Source organism: Buteo buteo, chromosome 18 (genome assembly GCF_964188355.1).
Source record: "Buteo buteo chromosome 18, bButBut1.hap1.1, whole genome shotgun sequence".
NCBI lineage: Eukaryota > Metazoa > Chordata > Aves > Accipitriformes > Accipitridae > Buteo > Buteo buteo.
In genome coordinates, this window is record NC_134188.1 from 15,235,094 (window position 1) to 15,257,101 (window position 22,008).

Sequence of the window (22,008 nt, forward strand, 5' to 3'; positions counted from 1 at the left end):
GGTGACCAGGAGGAGCCAATCAACCAGCTTTGCGACATGAGCTGTGGTCCCTAGGCCAGCAAGAGGAAGAGACAGGACAGCTTGTTCCTCTGCTGAACAGACACAGAAGGTTCATATGCCCCAAGACACCAGAAACGGTTAAGCAAAAGTTTCAACAGCACCAACAGATGTCCTACAAGGATGTGAGCAGTGAACTGTAATTACAAGCTCCAGGACCTCCACTGGGCAATCTCTGCTGAAGGCTGACAGCAATTAGACTAACTACAGTTACCAAATTAGGGCAAAGTTGAAGCTAGAGGGAGCAATGCAAAAAGAAAGGCAGCCCACCTAGCAGCTCTAGACAAGCTAGATATGGCACTGCTGGAGTGGGGAATATACCTCCTCCTTTGTCTCTTTTTACCCAGAATCCTATCAAGTCTGGAACCAGGACCATGCCTTTTGCTTTTTATATCTTACCCTCTTCACCTTAAAAGCAGACAATGAAGGGGCTAGTAGGGGACAACAGAAAACAACAGTCTTCTCTTGCTGTTAGCTAATTCTGCAACTCAAGCAGAAGTCTGTGCTACCCTTCAGAAGTTCCAGGATTCAAACCCTGTTATTAAACAAAATGGAAGGTCGATTACAGTGGAAAGTAAAGAGAGACAAAGGTTAGAAAATTACAATCACCTACCTGAAAGAAGCATATCTGAGTTAAAAGCAAGCTACCTAGCTTGTAAAAATTAAGTGCCCAAGGCTGAAGAATGTCAATTTTCTCTTGGTTAAAAAGGCTGCCTTTATGGTCTAGTCTCCAATTATATAATCATGGTTTCGGAGTCCATGCCTCGTGCAGTTCACAGCCAAGTCATGTTACAGGTAACCTCATAAAAGTTTAACAGTTTCTAACCTTAGTTAAGCACTTAAGTGCAGTATCACTAACATCCCTTCAACATATTAAGAATTTGGTTTTCCTGCATGTACCATACAAGTATTACTTCCCTAGGTCTCTTTTCCACTAATATGCAGCTTTGGAAATAATTTCCTTCTCACGCCAAATTCTTCATATTTTATATTCCTGTATCTTTCTGACAGCTGCTTGTATTATTCCTGTTCTCTCTGATCACAGTTTGCTTCATTCTTCCCATCTACTGATTTTGCAATTAAAACTGTAAGAAACAAATCATGTTTAACTGATGTTTTTCATTTTATTCCCTCATCCTAGATCCCTGAAATCCCTTCTGACATCCATTTTGAAAGTAATGTTTCCAAATAAAAGTGTATCTAAACCAGGAATATCATAAGATATTGATACTTCAGTGTATACTTAATATTCATCAGTAAATATTGTGGGAAAACGCAACTATATGATTTGGCAACTCTTCAGAAACCAAACCTAAAAATCTGGTTTCTCAATTCCTGTTCAGGTGTCCATTAAAAGGATTTTTCTGAGCATTTTATTATTTCAAGAATGCAAGTGCAAAACACTTCAAATTGACGAGATTTTCAACTGTCCGCAGAACAGACCATGGAGATGTTTTTCATGTAAGGGAACTATTTTTAACTGTGAAATTGAACTAGAAGTTTGGACTTTAAAAGAAGATAATGTTAACTGAATTTTACTGACTTAACAACATACCCAAGTGAAGAACCAATGGAAAAAAACAACATTAATAACACTGAATGATTTTCAGCCATCTTGGCTGATTACACAAGTGTGCTATCTTCAAGGGGAAACAGAAAAAATAATGTATTTTTCTGTAATTTGCAACACAATATTTAATGAAAAGAGGGAAAACACATCTTGTTTCAAGTGACAGGAAAAAACAGAGGGGTTTAAAGGTTTTTTGTTGTTGGGTTTTTTTTGTTTGGTTGGTTTGGTTTTCAGTTGTTTTGTGGTTTGTGTTTTTGTTTTTTAATTCTCAATTCTCCATTTTTTACTGAGGACATGACTGCAGAAATCTGCACTCTGAAGAATATGCTTATCAGTGTGATCTCAGATGAGCACACTTTATTTTTTCCATACCTCCTGGGTTTGTGATGCTGCTGACCCGCACAGCTCTTTTTAAGTACTTTGAATTCAACGGCAAAGAGCTTCATTTATCTATTAGAGTTAGGACTTTACAGTTTTCTAATGCATCCTGTTCCTTACCTTCCATGGCTATGGAAAGCATTTAAATAAGGGGCTCTGCACCCACACAGCAGAGGCTGCTAAGACCTCACAGGCAGAGAAGGAACAAACAAGTCTTTGTTTCTAGAAGAGGGGGATTTGAGGGAGGAGGAGGAGGAGGAGGAGGGGCAGACAAGTTAAAAAACACGGGCAACTTAAGACAATAAAAAAAGATCTTGCCGTCCTCTAATATGGCTTAGATTCACAATCTGCAGAATACAGTCAATTGTAATAGCTGCAATATGCTTTTAAGAACAGAGAATTAGTGGTCTTCAAATGTTACACATTAAACGTTCTACTGTCCAAACTCAACAGCAATATGCCTGTTCTGTACTGTAGGAGATAATACTTGACAGTTACTGAAAAAAGTTTAGACTGCTGTCCACATCCTTAACGAAAAGAAAAAGAGAAAAATAAAACAAAACAAAAACAAACCAAGTGAGAGAAACGATTACCAGTCATTGGTGCTAGAGAGAAAAGGCCAGCAGATTGTTAACAACTCAAACATAAAAGGCTAATTCTCTCCCCAGATCCTATGCCAATTTAAATCACACGTCCCAGGGCACGGACAGTTTTCAGTGACACAGTACCTTTCCCCTATGGAGAATTATGTGCAAAGATTGCTGTAGAGCACCCTTAATCATTAATAAGGCACAGCTGAATGTGTTTTTTTTGGTTTTGTATTTATCATTTCACCCTTCAAAACTAAAACAAATTTTAATCTTCAAATTTAAAGATGTTATTTGTTTGAACAAACAACAACAAAAAAGCTCAGGATCTGAGCATACTATAACTTACTGCTCTTAAGAGTAAGAATGAATGTTTTTGTTAAGGGAACTGAAAAAAAGAGTACTTGTCCCCTTCAGCTTCATTTGGAAACCAGACAGTTTTTGTGCATAATTTTTGGCTATGGCCAGGTTTTTGAATGGTGCTAGTTTGCAGCACTGCAACAAAGGCAAAAATCCTCTTTGATTAAGTTGAAAAGACCTGTGAAGAAAAAAAAATTACCAGCAGGATTTGAAAGAATGAGTCTCGGAAGTAATAAAAACTTGTTCCAAGTGGCTTTTTTAGAGAGACTTGGTACAACAATTTGTTTAATCAGGATACAAGTCATGTTTCTGGATTGCATTCTTTATAATGCATTCCTGTATTACTTTAAGGAAATCTCAGTTGCAGTTTCATAATGCTGCTGTTACAAAACAACCTAAAAATTAGCACAATAAAATATTCCATTGTTTTCAGTCTCCGGTTAATCTGAAAATCCTGGAGCTTGGAGTAAGGGGGAAACCTGAAACAATTCTCTGGGCTCATCTTGCTGTCTTAAGTGTACAAACAAATCTTAGTGTCTTAGGTAAAAAGGAATATTCACACACTCCTGAGCTGGACTCTTGGTTAAAACAAGATATATCCAATGCAAATATTCTCTATTACAGAAGCATGTCCAAACTACAGATTGATTACTCTGCATTTATCAATTACTTGTATTCAAATGAAATTAGTATTTTTTTTGTTCTGCTATCACTATGGCACCTACTGATTAAAACAATATAAATTAATTTAAAGAGTTCTTAGTTTTCTTTGATAAAGCTGCCATTGTTTTTAAAAATCCTTCTGTATCCTAAAATGCAGAGGTGCAATAGCTGGATTGATTGACCACCACTAAGACTCTATAGCATCCACAGACAGACTCTTAACACACTGGAAACTAAACTGGAGCAAAATGCTGTTGCAGTTGTTCATGTATCTAACTTTTTTCCCCGTAGAAGTTAACAGCAGTATTTATAAAGCACTTTAACTCAATGTATGCCAGTTTCAGAAGAACTGAAATATTCTGGCCAGCCACAAAAGCAAATATAAATGAGATTCAGCAGTAACGTAAATAGCTATAAGAAACTTCTGCTCAGTGAATGCATATAAACCAAAACATTTTCCATTCTTTAAAAAGAAATAAGTTTCAATTTTGGAAGTCTAAACAATTTCTTAAATATTTGACTTTATTTCAAAACCTTCATACAGAATGCAACTGACAGTGTAAGTATTAGGACAGGAGGACAATGCAGGGCACGCTGCATAGGACAGATTACGAGAAGAAACCTCAACTAATGTCATTAAGTTGAAACTGTATGTATGAAACACTGAAGACTACAGAAAGTGCAGGACTCAGCTCATCAAGGACCCACGTCTGTCCACTGAATATCTGGCAAAATATATTTAAGCAAAGCTAGTGTGTGCTTTAGACCAAAGTTTAATCAGCAAAGAGTCCACATTAAGGGTATTAGCTGCAAACAGAGTTTCATTGCTTAATCACCACATAGTACTTCCTGGGTTAATTAGGCCAAAAGACAAGCTTCTGTACAACTAATTATAAAACAATGTCGTTTTGTTTTGTTTTTTAAATGCAGGTTTCCTTCAATTTATTGGAGGGAAAGAAACCTTGTGTATATGTATGTGCACATCTGCATCTTTTTTTTAATCTCTGTCATAAACCCATCAGAAATGATTAAACATGAATTACAAAATGCAGTAAAAACTACTGTAATTAAAAAAATAAAAATCAACAGTATACTGTCAAGAAATGGAGAAAAAATGTTTTCTGTATATAAGGAACTGAAATCATGTTTCAACAGATTGAATTTAAGGAGGAAAAAAGCTGACGCTTCTTTGAATTTTAGATTATATATGATTAGATATACAGTATATAATTATTGTGTGTGTATACATATATTTAGATTACAGATAATGAATGATGTGTTCAAAACGATGCACCTTCAGTTTTTAACATAGTATGCTCATTAACAGAGACGTGCAAACTGCAGTGTTGGAAGGATATGGTGGAAAAAATGACCCTATTAGGAGTGCAGTTTTCTTTCACTGTCACAGCTGTTCTAGCACAAAACTGGAAGTACGCATTATTTTTATTGGCATAAAGACACCATTACCAACAAACCTCCTTTCTCAAACAGGATTAAATTATTCTGAAAACAAAACAAACCTGCAAACAGGTACAAACTTACATAAACCTACTGCTCTGACAAATCCTTAATAGAAGTGGGTTTTTTTTCCCTTTTTATTAGTATACAAGTAATCTACATAAAGGAGATAACTGCATCCTTACGCAATACTTGTGGAGACATTTAAAGATTTCTTCAGGTCTCAATACATGCTGCTTTTGAACAAAACAAGATTTCTCTTTGTTATGATGATGAACAACTAATAAGCATTTATTGTCCCTACTGTAAGAGCAGCATCCCCTATTACAAAGGGATGCTTACCAGTGAAATTTCATCTGCCTCTGCAGATTCGCAACAAGCTCACTTTGACACAAGTCACTGGTTCACTGAAAACTGATGCTACTCCATCTGTACACATTCTCTGACACACATACCAAAATACAGAAGTCTTTTCCCCATCCTAAGTGGTCTCCTGAAATTGTTCTGAAAAAACAGAGATAGGGAAGTGAAAAATCTAATACCAATAGACCTTTCACATGAGTCAAATCCACTTTGTTTTAGAGAGCATGTAAAGAGATTATGCCATTGCATTCGCAGATCAAAACCAACTGTGGCTCATGCTCTGCTTTTGTGCACAAATGGAAGGCAGATCTTGAACTTAAAAAAATCTGAAATGCCACTGTGACCAGAAATAAGGTCTGGGCTTTTTTTTTTTTTGACCACACAAAGGCCCCCCCAAAAAAAGTTTTCCGGTCTAGGGTTCTAGTTCTATCTTGTCCACAAATTTGCCTCTGGCAAGGCTCCTAAAAACTCATGTGAAGAAACACATACTAAACAAAGTGCCAGACAGGTAAGGTATAAGAAAGCAACACTATGGCATACTTTCTTTTAATTTCTGATACTTAAAAATTAGCAGATGCTCTGAAGCTTAAGGTTTTAAGTACATTTCATGTCTGTTGTGCAGTTGGATTTGGTTGGTTTTGGTTTTTTTTTAATTGAAATGATAAATACATGTTTCAATGAAATCTACAGGTGCATTTTACTTCAGTATTTCCGAACAAGCCCTTTCCATTGTTTCAAAGGTATAATGTTATTATATTACAAAAGAAGGAAGCAGAAAACCCTGGTGTGCATTCTCTATACTCCTACTGTTATCACAGAATCATAGAATGGTTTCATTTGGAAGCGACCTTAAAGATCATCCAGTTCCAACCACCCTGCCATGGACAGGGACATCTTCCACTAGACCAGGCTGCTCAGAGCCCCATCCAACCTGGACTTGAACTCTTCCAGTGATGGGGCATCCACAACTCTCTGGGCAACCTGTTCCAGTGTCTCACCACTGTCATCATAAATTTTTTCCTTATGTCCAATCTAAATCTACCCTCTTTCAGTTTAAAACCATTGCTGCTTGTCTTGTCACTACAGGCCTTGGTAAAAAATGTCTTTCTGTCTTTCTTATTAAGCCCCCTTTATATATTGAAAGGCTGCAGTAAGGTTTTCTTGGAGCCTTCTCTTCTCCAGGCTGAACAACCCCAACTTTTTCAGCCTTTCCTCACAGGAGAGCTGTTCCAGCCCTCTTCGTGGCTGGACTCACTCCAACAGGTCCATGTCCTTCTATGCTGGGGGCCCCAAAGCTGAACATAGTACTCCAAGGTGGGGTCTCACCAGAGCGGAGTAGAGGGGCAGAATCACCTCCCTCGACCTGCTGGTCACACTTCTTTTGATGCAGCCCAGGATATGGTTGGCTTTCTGGGCTACAAGTGCACATTGCCAGGTCATGTTGATCTTTTCATCAACCAACACCCCCAAGTCCTTCTCCTCAGGGCTGCTCTCAATCTGCTGATTGCCCAGCCTGTATTTGTGCTTGGGATTGCCCCGACCCATGTGCAGGACCTGGCACTTGGCCTTGTTGAACTTCATGAGGTTTGCTTTTATCATCGCTTTTACTCCTTTTCCTACTTGCGTAGCTCCAGCAGCTACTGTACACAGAGCCCCTGTGGCACCTTCCATAATGATATTAAACACTGTCTTGCCTTGCCTTCCCCCTCATCCAAAATTGATACAGAACTTCAAAAAACATTAACATAATCTCTAAGTGGGAGTGATAAAAAAAGTTGTGGCAATGATTTAAATCTGAGGTCACATCTTTTGCTTCATACCCTGTATGGCAGCTCCAACATTTGAAAGAATAGAAGGAAAAAGACTGGGTGTGTGTAACACTGGTATGATCTCTAGTAACAAACCTATAAAACTGAAGTCTGGAATAAAATAACAAGAAAACTGAAACAGTATCTTGCTTTATTCCAATTCCTGCAGACAGACTTGTCTGACTACGCTAATGGAGTACTCTTGTTTAAACACAAGACTTACATTAACCCAATACAGACACAGAAATCAACTGCCAGTTTCTGGTATTTTCCCACTTTGAGTTCACCATCGCATCTTAGAATTTAACAAATTAAGTATCCTCAAAGGGCAAATTATTTTAAGTTGCATTTCAAAACCAAGTCCTATCATCTGCAAACTTAAATAACAGTTAAAATCCCTTTAATGGTATTCGATACAAAAGCCAGTTCTTGGAAATTTGTAGCAATAAAGCTGAATGATTCCAAACTTCAACTGGTTCTAGGAAATTTAATTTTATAGAAAAAGCAGATGTTCTTCTACTTCACCAACTCCAGCCACTCGGAATGCACAGCTGACCTGTTTCCTACTCAGACATTCTTTGACTATCAAGAAAACATACTAACTTATCTGGAAGGCTTAAGAAAAACAGTAGGATCTGTGAAAAATGACTAATGGACAATAGCAGAATCTAGTAAAAGACAAAACAGTCCAAAACACAAGGTCAACCTGACAGTCCAATCACCTTAAAGAAATAACCTTCTAAAAAGAGTAATTTGAAGCCCCTTCTACAAGGCCTGCAAAGGCACTGAGAAGGTAGGACAGCATGTTTCTACCAGATGCTCCACTAGACAAGAATCCTGCTGACACAGGCCTAAGAACCACCCCCATCCCCATTCCTTTGATCCCATGTCATCTTTTATGATTGCCTGTGCTTGGCATGAGAAGATCCTCCTTTCACACTTGGTTCTTTCTTATATTTTTGAAGTTTGTGAATTCTCCTAATGCAAAACTGTTCTAAAGTCAAATATGTAGACTTGGAGGATCAACATCTGAGCCACAACAAGACTTCACTGCTGTTTAAGTGGTGTAGCTGAAGACCTCAAGCCCACTTCAAAGATGTTAGATCTGAGTCTTGGAACAAAGTTCTTCTCTTCAACTCGGGTTTGGAGCACTCAGGTTTTAGACTCGGCCTACTCCACAGCCAGGTACTCTGACAGGGACTCTTATTTGATACATTAGTCTTAAAAGCCTGCTCCAGGAAAGAATCCATATTAACTGCATCCTTTAATTTTCTGTTTAAAAGCATGAATGCAATACCCAAGTTTCCCTTACCAAGTAATTCAGTAGGTGTGTCTGCCTAAAACAATTTCTTCAAACTGATCCTCCTTCCTTCTCTCTTTTCTAGCCACATTAATGGAAAATTCCCAGCACTACTTAAATAAATAAATAAATAGATAGATATGCACACCTACTAGAGAAAATAAAGATGAATGCAAAGTTTCTATCTGATGAGGAATATACAGAGATAGAAGGGCTGTCTCCCTGGAAGCTAGGCATTCAGAAGCAATAAGGGCAAAGACTCTTCAAACCTTCTGTTTCTGAATGCTGGAACAGAAGAGTATGTTTGCACATACCATTCAATTGCTTTATTGTTTTCAATGGTTCTTCAGATTGGTGGAAGTGGCAGTATCTAGGAAGAAATGAATTTCTCCTTCATCTTCAATCAACATTTATATCACTGTAATAATCAAAAGCTTCAACATTACAAAGATGAATTCACCTAGGATTGCTTCTGAAAGTGTTAGCAGTCAAAAAATAGTGAAAACCAAGCCCTTATATTAAAACAGCGATAGAAAAGAGTATGGTGATCCTCAGGGGGAAAAAAACCAACAGGATTTTCAACCTATATTAAGCACAGAAAGGTAAACTTCTGAGTCATTCACATGCTATTTAGGGTCACAGCACATACTTGTTGAGGATCTCCACATGATAAATAAATGCAAGGCTCAGTAAGTTAGCTCTGTCAAACAGATTTTTTTCTTCTTTACTGGAGCGACTTAAGGAGGTCACAAGTGAGAAAGCAACAGGAACAAGATTTTGTATTTTCTTGGCTCAAATGATAAAAACATAAACCATAATACAATGCGTACAACTTAAGATTTCAAGGAAAACTCCTTCAAGCTCAACAGCAGCTAGCAGCTTGTCTCTATTTGCCGTCACTCTAGATCAGAAGAGCCCACATGCTTTTTTTTTCCTTTCCTGCCCCTTTCAGTTACACTTGAGCTCTTTGACTGAAAAGGTCTGGAACAGATTAAAAGTCCGACCACAAAATAAAGAGCCTTGGCATGTACTCAAGCCTGTCTGGGATACACATATGCAGTGGGCCCAAAAAGGGAAGCTATGCAGCAAGAAACCCTTATGCAGTCTTTTGGACATTTCTAACTTCTTTCAGTTTAACTGTGCAGCCTTAACATTTGATGGTGTTTCAGTATGCACAAGACGAGTCGCTTTTGCCCTTACAGTTAGACCATAGCATTCACAGGAGTACAAAATAGTTCTGAGAAACAAGATTCATCTCACTCACAACCTCTGTCAATTAAAGCCTTTTCCACATTCCTTTTTAATTCCAGTTCATCATTGGAAACTATAATGTGATACAAAGAAAAGAAAAACACATACCCTGCAAAATTACTTAAGTAAATATAATTGACCTGCCTCTTTTAACAGCAAAAGGCAACATTAATTTTCAAAATAACCACTTCCTTCTCAGCCTTATTCACATATTAAGTAATTGTGAAGTTACAAATTACCCACACACTCCTCATGCAACACACAAACAGGTCTGCAACTCTGGCTGGTGTTAAAGCCAGCATGGACATTTGCCAAAGCTGACAACCTTCAATACACCTTGAGCCCCACCTTTGGGCTCAAGTTGCACAGTGGTTCAACCTGTCTACAAACTGGTGAGCAGTTTATAAACAAAGTGTGACAATCTGGTGTTCTCCATAAGACCAAACGGATGTCTAAAGTAAGCACTCAAGCCTACAAAACAAAAATGCTGAAATTTCTAACAGCCATTTCAGAAAAACAAAACAGAACGGTGACTGTTGAGTTTTGTAGCTCTGTGTTTATACGGCATTCATGGAGTTAATGCCTCTCCCAAAAGGGGCCCACAGTTGTTGTTAGGTCAACCCCTGTAAAGCTTCAAAGGCTTTGTATCCCCTCAGCCTGACCTACTCAGTGATCTGCACACTGTTTTCATTTAGTTGCACCGAGTCCAAAACTAAAGCCTGAAAACCACAATGATCTCTTCTTTTTTTTAGCCCTACTGTTTTTTCCATGGCTCTGGAAAAATAACTAAAATCCAAAGAAGTTGAAAATAGTAAGTTATTGGGAAAACAAATCAAGGGCAAATTAATACAGCTAATAAAGCTTACACACACAGGTCATGGCTTTATACAAAGCCTAAAGTTGTAATACCACCTTAAATGCATCAGAACAATCACTTGGACAATCTGAGAAACTAGTTTAGCATTTCTTAATAATATATGCTATTGCTATTCATCAGTGCCAATATTTTATTGAAATGTTTGCAGCTCTTCTCTTCATATAGATCAAGAACATTACAAAAAATGAGTTATCAGTTCTATTTTGTTGAATTTTTACATCTAGACCTTGTGCTCCCTAATTTAAGTTACTATTTTTATTTCCAACATTACATAGTCTTTACCCCACAAAAAGATTATTAAAGTAGAAAAAACAAAGCTAATCATTTCTCTCCATATTGTTTAAAACAGAAAGTTTTGTCATGATCATCACTGTGACAAGCTGGAATTATAAGCTGGTATACGTTTCAAATGTATTTAAACAGCATAAATTATTACTAGACAATGCCTTCTTTAAGATAGCGCAAAGGAAAGTATTTGTTTGGGAATTAAAAGATTCTTCTGTGGTAATTTTTGCAATTTTAAAAGGGAAGAGTGAGCTTGGCTGAAACTGTAAGTAAGTAATTTCTGAATGCCACCAACTTTGGGAACTGTATGGATCATATGGCAAAATACCAACCCCTACCATTAGAAACTCTGGTGACATACACTCCTAAAGGATATATGCTAATCCTTTTTATCTTTTTTTTTAAAAATAATTATTTCAATAAGGTCTCTATAATTCAAATTAAAATATATTTTAATCGTACTATAAAAAGTTTTCAAAATATGCTTGCAAAATTAAAGCTGAGTGAACTGAAGCGAATCAAAAATTCTGAAGCGAGATGAACTTTTACCAAAGCGTGGGTCAAGCCTTGGGTCTAGCCAAGATGTGGTCTTGTTCTTATGGTTTATGTAGTAAATTTCTCCATCCTGGGTCATAGCTTGTTCCCATCCATCGGGGAGTGGGCCTGCAATATAGAAGGAAGGAATTGATGGCGGGCTCTTGTTTGCTCCAGCTGAAATTGATCTAAAAAAAATTCCAACATTTTACATATATAACAGTATATGAAACAGAAGAGTTTCAAGCTCATGTCTAACATTTCTGGGATAAGGGCAAGGAAGTGGTGGGTGGGAAATCAAAGAACAGAAAACACTTGTATCATTTTGATTTAGGATTTGGAATTTAATTTTATAATTTGTTTGCATCCTTACATATCCTTTTGACACTCCCTTTTGCTATAGCATTATAGTACAAAACCAGCAATAAGTCAAGCCTGCCAGAATGAAACCAGCATGAGCACCAGGAAAAAGAACAAGCACAGAGATATTCTACCTCTCATGGGAAAGTTCATCTAGTGATTAAGGACCGGCAGCAGCAACAAGGTAACACTAATGAGATCCTGAAATATTCCTCTATCTTTCACAAACAATTTTAAAAAGTGACAAAACTAATTTTCCCTTTACCTCATACCATTACTTTCTGTGAAAGCATTAAAGGCTTAAGCAAGCAAAAACACAAACCTGAAGAACAGGAGGCAAACAGACAATGAGAAAGCAAAGGTAAGAAAACACCAGGAGCAGACATAGAGACACAGTGCTACAAACAACAGTGCTATGCCTCTATGAGCAGGAAGACAGAGGCAGGGAAACCTACATGTAGGAAATGGTAAAAGGGAGGTAGGTGAGGGTGTTCTGGAGTCCATAGCCAATGGCTGAACACAGAGTCTTGAGGTGTGTTTCCCTTATGTTCCAAATAGCAGCTCTTGAGAAAATCACCTTTCATCGCTATACAGTCCATAAACCACTCACTGCCACCTCTATATGATCATGTACATTTATCTGTATTTTGCTTAGACTGAAAACTATTCTTGAAGTTACATTCATCTCATCTTATCTGGCAGATGCTTTACAAATATATGTTTTTGAATTCTTATACTAACGTAGATATGGACTTCTAAAAATATCCAAATTAGATACAGGAAGATCATGCCTGTATTTCTTTAGATTTAAGTACAGTCCTAAGACGGTATAGCAAAAGATCCACTACAAATGTTAAGAATGTAAAAGAAATTAGAACAAGACCTGCTGCAGGAAGCCACATTGTATTTCAACCTCTCCTTCCACTCTTCCTCAGTATAATATGGTAATACACTAGCAAAAGCCATCTGGCTGCTAGACTTGGACTAACAGACCATTCTGTACAATGTGAGGTACATTAAATATGCACAAACGTCATAATTTCACACATGAGATTCAGATAGACACACAAAAATATGTGTCTGTATCTGATAAATGCCCGAAGTACCTACTAAATCCATTTTTAAACTACATTAACTCTTTGCCTGTCATTTTGTCCTAAAGTCACACTCCTGTTGAAGAATTCGTTGTCTAAAGCTGGGGGGTGAGAGGAGAGGAAGGACATATTTGTTTGCTTAATGTCAAAAGATGTTCTTGGAGCAATGTCAAAAAGAGTAAAATAATAATTCGAATGCATTCCAGTAATATCCCAAGGCATAACCAGGACAAGAATTTCTTACTGTGGTCTTTGAAGATCCCCTGCAAACTACATTTCTAATTTAAACTCTTTCATTTTGGCTCAGAAAACAATGCCTTTTGCTAGCAACCTCACTATTCCACCATTAGAGCTACAGGTTTTTGAGTGAGGAAAACCAGTGATCTAACGGTTGGACATTTCCTTCCCATCCTTAATGCTCAAAAGCTTTACATGCTGCATACAAGTAACAAGAGTACCTCAGCTTTTATCAGAGGCTAATGAACAGAACAGACAAGAAAGAGCGACAACACTGCAAAACATTCATAAACCGTAACATACTCACAAATCCTAACACATTCACAGTGTAACAGGACTTCGATGCAGAATTGGAAGCTCAAGTGTGAAGAACCCTATACTTTGTTACCATACCCAAAGACCAGCCAGCTAATCAGTGAGATGCTATTTTATAAAACAGGGGCAACACGAGCACAGTGATATGCCCCACATCATCCAAGTGTAGAAGCCAATGAAGAACCAAAAATGTTCCAACACACTGGCCATGTGGGCAGACCTTCTCACTACCATTCTCCTCAGAGTCCTTCTAAGCCACACATCCCTCAGAGATGAAACTCAGCAAGAAATTCTCTTTTGAACTGCAAAGCCAAAAAACCCAGCTGGCTCTAGGAAAAACAAAACTAGCCTTGGGGTGTCAGTCCTGCTTAACATTGAGTAAAGCATATACTGGTCCAGCGTGTTCCTTTGTAGTAAATAAGAACAAAATGTCTTTGAAGCAGGATGCCAGGAGCTGATCAGTCCACCTATCTGGTGGAACAATACTGCTTATGAGATTCAGTGATCTGATGAGTACTAGCTTACTAGAGACAAATCTGGGCAAGGTTCTTTTTCTAAATAAAATGCAGAGCTGTGGACAGGACAGGAAAGGAAAGGTCTGTCTGCTCACCTGGCTGTCATAGTAGCAAGTCTTCCTTGCTAAGTGCCATCAATGGCTGCAGAAACAGAACTTTTCGCTCTAGAAACTTGGCATTAATCATGATGTTGCTTTCTTCCTTGGCCAGTAAACTGCTCTCGTGTTTCTGCTGTTACCCCTACATGTTGAAATGGTAGTTCAAAAATTGATTAGTACTGCTTTCTGTAATTCCTGTTTGGTTTTGTGAGCAGCTGTGAAACCAGAAGACTGTCAAGTCTGATTTTGTAACTGGCTGTCTGACTATGTCTGTATTAGAGGCAAGTAACAGAGGAAAAATGGAAAACCATGGTGAAGAACAGCAGACACACTCACTCAGAGCATCTAGGAGAATTCTTGTGCAATTACATGTCCCTTCCCCCCCAAAAAGACTCAACAGGAACAGAATTCCCAGCATTACCTTAAGACTTAAGTTATATAAACTCTATGTTGCTGCTTTTCAGACCTTCTCACTAACATTTCCATAGTTACTGTAGCCCACGTTGTACAAAACCAGCCATGCTGGGTTTAACCACAAGTCCACTTAGCCCAGGCACCTAGCCTGGGGTGATGGACAGAACTTGTTGCTGAAAGCAGCACGTTTAGTGATTGTCACACTCTATAAACTTTTAAATAAAGCACTGAATACACATATTGACCCAAAAAATACAGTGGCTATGAATAGTCACTTGGCCTCCAAGTACCTCAGGTGATTTTTTGTGCCAGATTCTGTCTACTTACTAGGTGCCCAAGGATCTCTCTTTCAAGTACTTTGCCAGTCTCCCTTTGAACCTTCGTAAACATTTAGCACCAACAATATCCCTGTGGCATGGTCTTCTACTAGTTCTGTTTGGTGCCTCCTAGGTCAGTTGAACACAATCACAACCATAAGCTTACAATTCTATGAAATTATTTGCACAGGGGAAGACAGCTTTTCTAGGGAACTCACCATTTACTGCGGTATTTTCAAAGACAAGGTTATCCAAAAACTAGATTCCCATTTCCGAATGTAAGCGCTCCTTACAGAACTACTGATAAGGCATACCTCTGTAAATAAATATTTATATAATGGTGTAACTTAAATACATGTAATTTTAAAAGTCTGTGTGCGTGTCTGTTTGGTGCATGTCTCCATTTTTTTGTGAGTTTTTACTTTCTCAATATACCATTTTTGCCATGAAATGCAGAGTCTTGAACACAAAGCAGAGCTCACTGCTGGCAGATAGAAAGCAACAGGAAGAGTAACAAAAGCAAAAGTGTAGTAGAGACTCAAACAGTGGTGGGATATAAAGTAGAACTTGAAAGTCCCTACGATTTCTGATATTTAATTGTAAAATAAATGTAAATAAAGATGTATTTTATCAAAAGGTTAATGCATATTAGAGAGCATCTGTATCTAGATATTAAAAGAATACGCATAGACAACCTAGGAACTGGAACACCTATGTTCAACAGCAGGAATCACCTTCACCTAATACAAACACTGATCTCTAAGAACCTTCCTAATCTTTCTCTGTGAAAGCTGAAATTTTTCCCTTCAGTGACTGTCACTGTGATTCCAAAACTTTCTAAAATTATATCAAAGTCTACAAAATTTACCTGAAGTCCACCTTTATTCTGTCAAATCAGTAAAACTTACAAAAAGACACTTAAAAAGGGGGCATTTTTTGCAGATGACGAAAGAAATGAATATTACTGTCACGCAGATACTTAGAAACTCAAGTTTCACAACAGATCATATGTAGTGTTGACTGTACACAAAGCAGAATTTGTAGTATGACTGGTAACACAGAAGAGAAATCTGCAACTGAAGGGAACAAGAATCTTAAGAAAAGAGCTAGAACTTCTTTTAGTAACTGCCATATTCCTCCTTACCCTCCTGCCCCCCAAGGGGGAAAAAACCCTCAAGAGTTACGAATTTGAGTGTCCATTTTCCTGCCAATCTTTAACATAGTACTACAGACTTCCCCTAAGAGGCAACGGAATTACACTAGGTCTAAAAACTTTCACCAGAAAGCCCAATTCAAAACTGCAATGTAAGAGGGAAGACAAGAGGACAAAGATAGGTAATCTGCTCCAAAGCTAATTATCTAATGTCTATGCACAAGCAGAAGGGGCTAAAGCAGTGCTGTAAAGCGTGATTCAGGAATTAAAAGTATCTGAAGAATGGAAGTATGTAAAAAACAATTACTATCCCATCTCTGTTATATCAACTGTAATTGTATAAGAAACAGGCATTGTTTACTTTCAAATTTATAACTTTACCTCAGTAAGAAATGCATAGGAGAGGTTCCTCAGAAGAACAATATACTGTTATTACCTTTTTTTTTTTTTTTTTTTTTTTAAACCCAAGACAGAAGAACATAGTTTCTCCTGTAATACCTTTAGGGAAAAAAATGGTTAGAAACACACACATACACAAAATCAGAACAGTCAACACTAATGTTTATATACATATTGCATATTGAGAAGTAACAGGCTTGTTTTCTTTCCATTATTGATGTGAAAATGCAATCCTATTTCACAGAAGATTAACCAACAAATGCCATCTAAAAGAGCACTGTTTTTCTCTGCATACATATCGCCCAAAACATTTTAGCTGATTACATATAGCAAGCTAAGTTCAGCAAGACTAAGACAAAAAAATATCAAAGAACCAAAACAATGGGGGAAAAAATTCTCACTTTTCACATACTGATGCCCTTCTGTAAAGGTTGTATGCTAACTAACACTCATAAACCAGTTCACTCACAAAATCATGCCAGGAACAGATAAACCCGGTTCAGATGCCTATGAATTTCTTTAAAGAAATGTAACTTACAGCAAGATACCTGGATTATTATCCAGTCTTAGCTGCCTCAAGAGGTGGGATTTCTTAAGGAAAACAACCTAAAACCCTCAACCTCATGCTAAACTATACCTTCCCTGTTTTTATTTTAAATGCTCTTTTGACTTGCCTTCACCCATACTACACCTTCTAGTTTTGCTTTCTTCCCATTTTCCCTGAGCTCCGCTTACCCTATTTATCCAGAAAAGACAATAGGTTTATCTTCAATATGCAGATAGCACCTTTCTGAGTTCTGTTCTCTCTCCCTCTTCAGTTTGTTTTCCTGTTCTTAATTCTAGCTAATGGCTAGAATTCTAATTCAGGCTAAATGGCTAAAGCTTCTAATGGCTTTCAAGACAGCTCCTAAAAATCCTCTCTCATGTTTTACCACAGCAACTTTACTCACAAGCTCCTATGGCAGTCTGTAATTAAATATACTGAAACTTGGACAGTAACTTCTGATTAAGGGTTACAATTAATGAGTGCAATACAAGGATGAACCGTACAGAAAGGAAAACATTCTCCCTTGTGGTATTTCAGACATTTTTTTGCAAGTCAGTGACCTCCAGCTGTCACAATACTTACACTTGGTTTTTCCCAGTATCTTTCATGGAAGGCTCTCAAAGCACTAGGGCATGTTTCACTGCCAGCAATATTTCATAACAGGAAACTTCTGTCTTAAAGGTCTCAACTTTATTTCCCAGTTCTTGAGAATGAATATCCAAATTAGAATATTAAGTAACCTTATATTTATGATGTTAGCACTCCAGATTTAAGTTCCACTGTGCTGACGTGGTACACAGTTACTTGATTTTTCCATCTCTCTCAAAGATTCTTTACAAGGCCACCAATGAAGCCTAAGTTACCATGAACTCAGTAGTAAAAAGTAACAGAACCAGATATAAGAGACTTTAGTAAAAACAAACATACAGCCATAATTTAAAGTTAGTACATAAAGATTTGCCAAATCAGGTATCAGAAGCAGAATCATATCAAATAAATGCAGGTTCAGTATTATTTAATTCAAAACAGACTTTTGTTAAGTGCAAGTAAGTTAAGGGTAAGCAGGTGCATCCAAAAAGCCAGTTCCAAGTCATACTACCTTAACAGATTTAAGCTTAAAAAAAGCAATGCCACATAAACACATAACTCAATATACACAGAAGTTCTGATTTCTTCATGCACTTTATCAAATTCAGAGCACTGGGAAAAAAATCCCAAACTTTACAAGATTTTCAGTTCATATCCAATACAGTATCATCTGTGAAATTAAAAATAAATGTTCAATGAGCTCGTATTCAAACAAGTGCTTTCTCAAGTCATAAGACAACCCACTTAAACATCTCAACTCTTTGTTATTGCATGAGCAACAATATCTATGCAGGATCACTTGCTTACATGCTTACATCTATCAATTACATGTAAACTCTTTATCTTCTCTTAAAAATAATACTGATTGCTAGATTCTCTTTTAGATTTTTATCCCTTACAACTAAGCAGTTTATATTTTTTTTGCTAAGGACCCATCATTTCTTTCAAAGTACATAAAGTGAATCCTACTTCACTATCAATATTTTTTCCTCTTCCAATTCTTGGAACAACAGAAGATTTGAGGAGTTATTTTAAAACACAGAATTTATGTCAATATTCAAACAGCAAGCATCTAGTTTTAGCACAAACAAGATAAGCCAAAAGGCAAGATAGACCAACGGGACTGTTTCCTTTCTCCTATTCTCTGTTCTTCAGAAGTGTCTCTGCAAAAACATGTCATCTCTATTGCTGCAGGTTTCCTGGGATATATTTGCAGAAAAAATAATCACAGATACTATATTTTCACATCAGAGCCTGAGACCTTAATTGCTCTGAATCATGACTTCCTGAACTTCAACAGGACTCTCATTTGTTTCAGGATAATCCAACCTCCTGGCCTAGCCAGCAAAAAGTTTGATTAGCTTCCCCTCTAATACTCAGTCATGAACAGCATAGTTTGGTCACGCCTGTTAATCTTTTGGTATTGTCTGCAGTATATGAATTGCAGCATGAAACAAAGCTGTCTAAACGGACAACAAAAAGCAGCACCAGAGAATAACCTTTGTGAAATACAGGAACAGCAGACATACACAAAATACAATCAGTCTGTGGAAAAATGTATAAAACATGAACCTCAGAGACAGACAGAAGGTGACAAAGCATAGGGAAGAGTGTGGCAGTCAAACTAGCATGCAACCAAATTTATCTGCTGGCTCTCTGCATCATCAGAACAAGAGAGCTCTGAAATCACACAGCAGATTCTATAGCAAGAACAAGCACATTTTACTGCTGTCTAGTGAGCCCCCCCCCCCCCGACTAGCTGAAGAACAGTTCTATATTCCAGGAAAAGATAACCAGATTTCCTCAGCTAGAGGAATAATCATCATGATACAGGATTTTGGAAGTGATAGGAAAATAAGAGGAAAATCAAAACGTCGCTGCTTCTAAACAAGATTTTCCAGGTATTTGCTTTATTTATTTAGGGAAGACAGAGAAAAATGAGATGTTCATAACAAACGTAGGAAATGTAAATGAATGGGAGTATATCAAGTCTAGTAAGTGAGCAAGGGAAGGCAGAAAAATACTGCAGAAGTACTATAGCTTTAATGTAAATTGACACTAATTTAATGGCAATTCTGGTCTTCATTTTCAGTCAGAAGAAATTAGACAAAAATGCTGCTTCTTTAAATGTTTGAATCATCTATTTGAAAAAATAAAAACACAAACCAAAGAACTACAGGATACTTTCTGTTGACATCATATATATTATACAAATTCTTTTACCTCAAGTATCAGCCTCTTGCTTGGTGCATCAGGCATCACCAAATTTAAAGTTTAAAACCAGGATAACTAGAAGGACAATTGTGAGATTTTGACTCCCTCCCCCACAATTAAAATAGCTAGTGTATAATCTTTTTCATAAATATAAGTTTTGCTTACCTGATGCTGAGTTCATGATGTTCTGCTGCACAGAAGGACTGGTGGGAGCTGTAACATTCATCTGGGAAAGCATGGCCTTCCTAGGATCTTGCCATGTTGTTGTTTGATCAATGTGACTAAAACAAAACAAAGCAAGAGTTAGGACAGTGATGCCTTCACAACAATGACCTGCTAGCACTGAAAGTTCAACAACAAAAGGTTAAGCCTGCCAACAATAGTGACATTCAAAATCAAGCAAGAACTGTTTGGATTCTTTCCAAGCATCACAGTATGTCAGGTTTTCAAACCCGTACTCTGGCCCCCACCACTTCCCCAACAAACAGCTGTAGTGATCAGAGCTAGAGCAATGGTGAGATGAGGTTCCACACGAGTATCATGATCTAGATTGTTGTACTGTAACTAGATGTTGTACCCTTGAAATAGACATTCTCTTCCTTTTCTCATTGATTAGTTACTTGTCATTTTTAAAACTGACTTCAGAGACTTTCAAACCAAGCCAGTTATGTTTGGAATCTCAAGCACAGTCCAGTAACTTGGCATGACTGAGTTAATTTTCAGTGCCTAGAGAGTTGTAACAAACCGGCTAGTGAGTAACCACTAGTGTTCCCAAACTTTCTGTCCATAGACCACATTCTCATATTATTTGATGGACTACCCCCCTCACCACTGACAACTGAACAATCTCTCCATGGTAATTTAAGTAACTAGTCACGCTAGAGCAGTAATATGAAAGTGATGTACAGCTGCCTTTCAACTCTATGTGAAAAGATGAGGACAGCTGGACTGTCAAGTAACCCAACTAGCCCTCTGCAGAACCTAATTACAAAACTTTGGGAGCTTAGATTTATCTGTTTTGAAAAAACTGGAAAGTACATTCAGCACTGTCATTCACAAAAATATGCAATTCAATGAAAATACAAAAGTTTAATGAATGATTACTTCACCTTTTGAGTATGTGATTAGCATGTTTGGCTAATGAATAACAAAATGCAGGCTATTCATAACAAACATCAACGTTATCTTGATGCCATTAAGCAACACTGCTCCAAGAAGTACATGCGGACAAAAATAAAACTACTAATACACACTGACTATTGACAACAAAGCTTGTTATTGATTCATTTAGAACTGGTAGCAATTAAGATTCATATACAAATAGTATTGTTCTCAGTTAGAATCCAACGCATCATAAACTTGGTACCATTCTTTCCTTACATTAATAATCCTTACAGTTACTTTTTTCTGGATTACATGGAATGCCTGTATTCATTTACTTCAGCAAAAACACAACATTTAAATCTGCAATATAAATTCTATCAGTGATCTGAGTTCAAAACTAGGTACTCCAACTCATACCTCTGCTTTGTACGCATGTCTTGCATTGTGTTGTGTATGTATCTTGGTGGATCAACGTGTATTTGTACTGAACTATCTATCAGGTTGTAAATTTTCCACCTTCTTGTTGGGATTAAATAGTAATTGTGCAGCAACTGTTCCCGATCCACAGTTTCTCTTATTTTAAAGCATAGTCAAGTTTAGGAGCTGGTACTGTATTATTTTAGACATTCTAAAGGGATAAATAATTCAGATTTGTCACCTCAACACTAGCATCTTTGTGGAAACCGACAGCTGACTTTGTCACCCCGCTCTGCACCAACGAGAAAGGAACCTACATAAGTACTGCTAGGATGTAATTAATTTGATCAATTTAATGAACGTACAGAAGGTGAATCAGGCCTATTTTCTCCTTCGAGAATGGACCCTAAGGTAACTAGGTCAAATACAGTGACATTAGAAGAGATGAATCCCAAACTTTATGTATTTGCATGACCACAACATCCAAGAGCTAATCTAAGACCTCACCATAGGTTAAACTGGACGAACAAAACAGAATATTATTTTCTTCCTGCCCTAAGCAACTAATTGCTATGCCAAGAAACTTACTGACAAAAACCTTGATTCCAATTAATAAAAATGTGCTCCACTGAATTATTAACTGTTTTTAACATGTTCTTTGATGTTCAAAAAATTGGTATTTTTCCCCAAAACACTAAATTTTGTAACTACATCATCATTTCAAACAAGTGACCATGAATAGATA

General features: G+C 37.3%; 1 protein-coding gene across 8 annotated transcripts in view; it reads right to left on the minus strand.

Moving 5' to 3' along the window:
* The window catches only part of YAP1 (Yes1 associated transcriptional regulator), a 96,724-nt gene that overhangs the window by 25,098 nt on the left and 49,618 nt on the right, over nucleotides 1-22,008 (minus strand). For 4 of the 8 annotated variants that reach the window (XM_075050036.1, XM_075050038.1, XM_075050037.1 and 1 more), the window contains exons 3-4: nucleotides 19,908-20,023; nucleotides 11,507-11,620 (exon numbers count right to left, since the gene is read on the minus strand). In XM_075050036.1, coding sequence (XP_074906137.1) covers nucleotides 11,507-11,620; nucleotides 19,908-20,023 — 230 coding nt within the window. The remainder of the gene's footprint in view (nucleotides 1-11,506; nucleotides 11,621-19,907; nucleotides 20,024-22,008) is intronic. The other 4 variants (XM_075050042.1, XM_075050040.1, XM_075050041.1 and 1 more) reach the window with 1 other exon arrangement.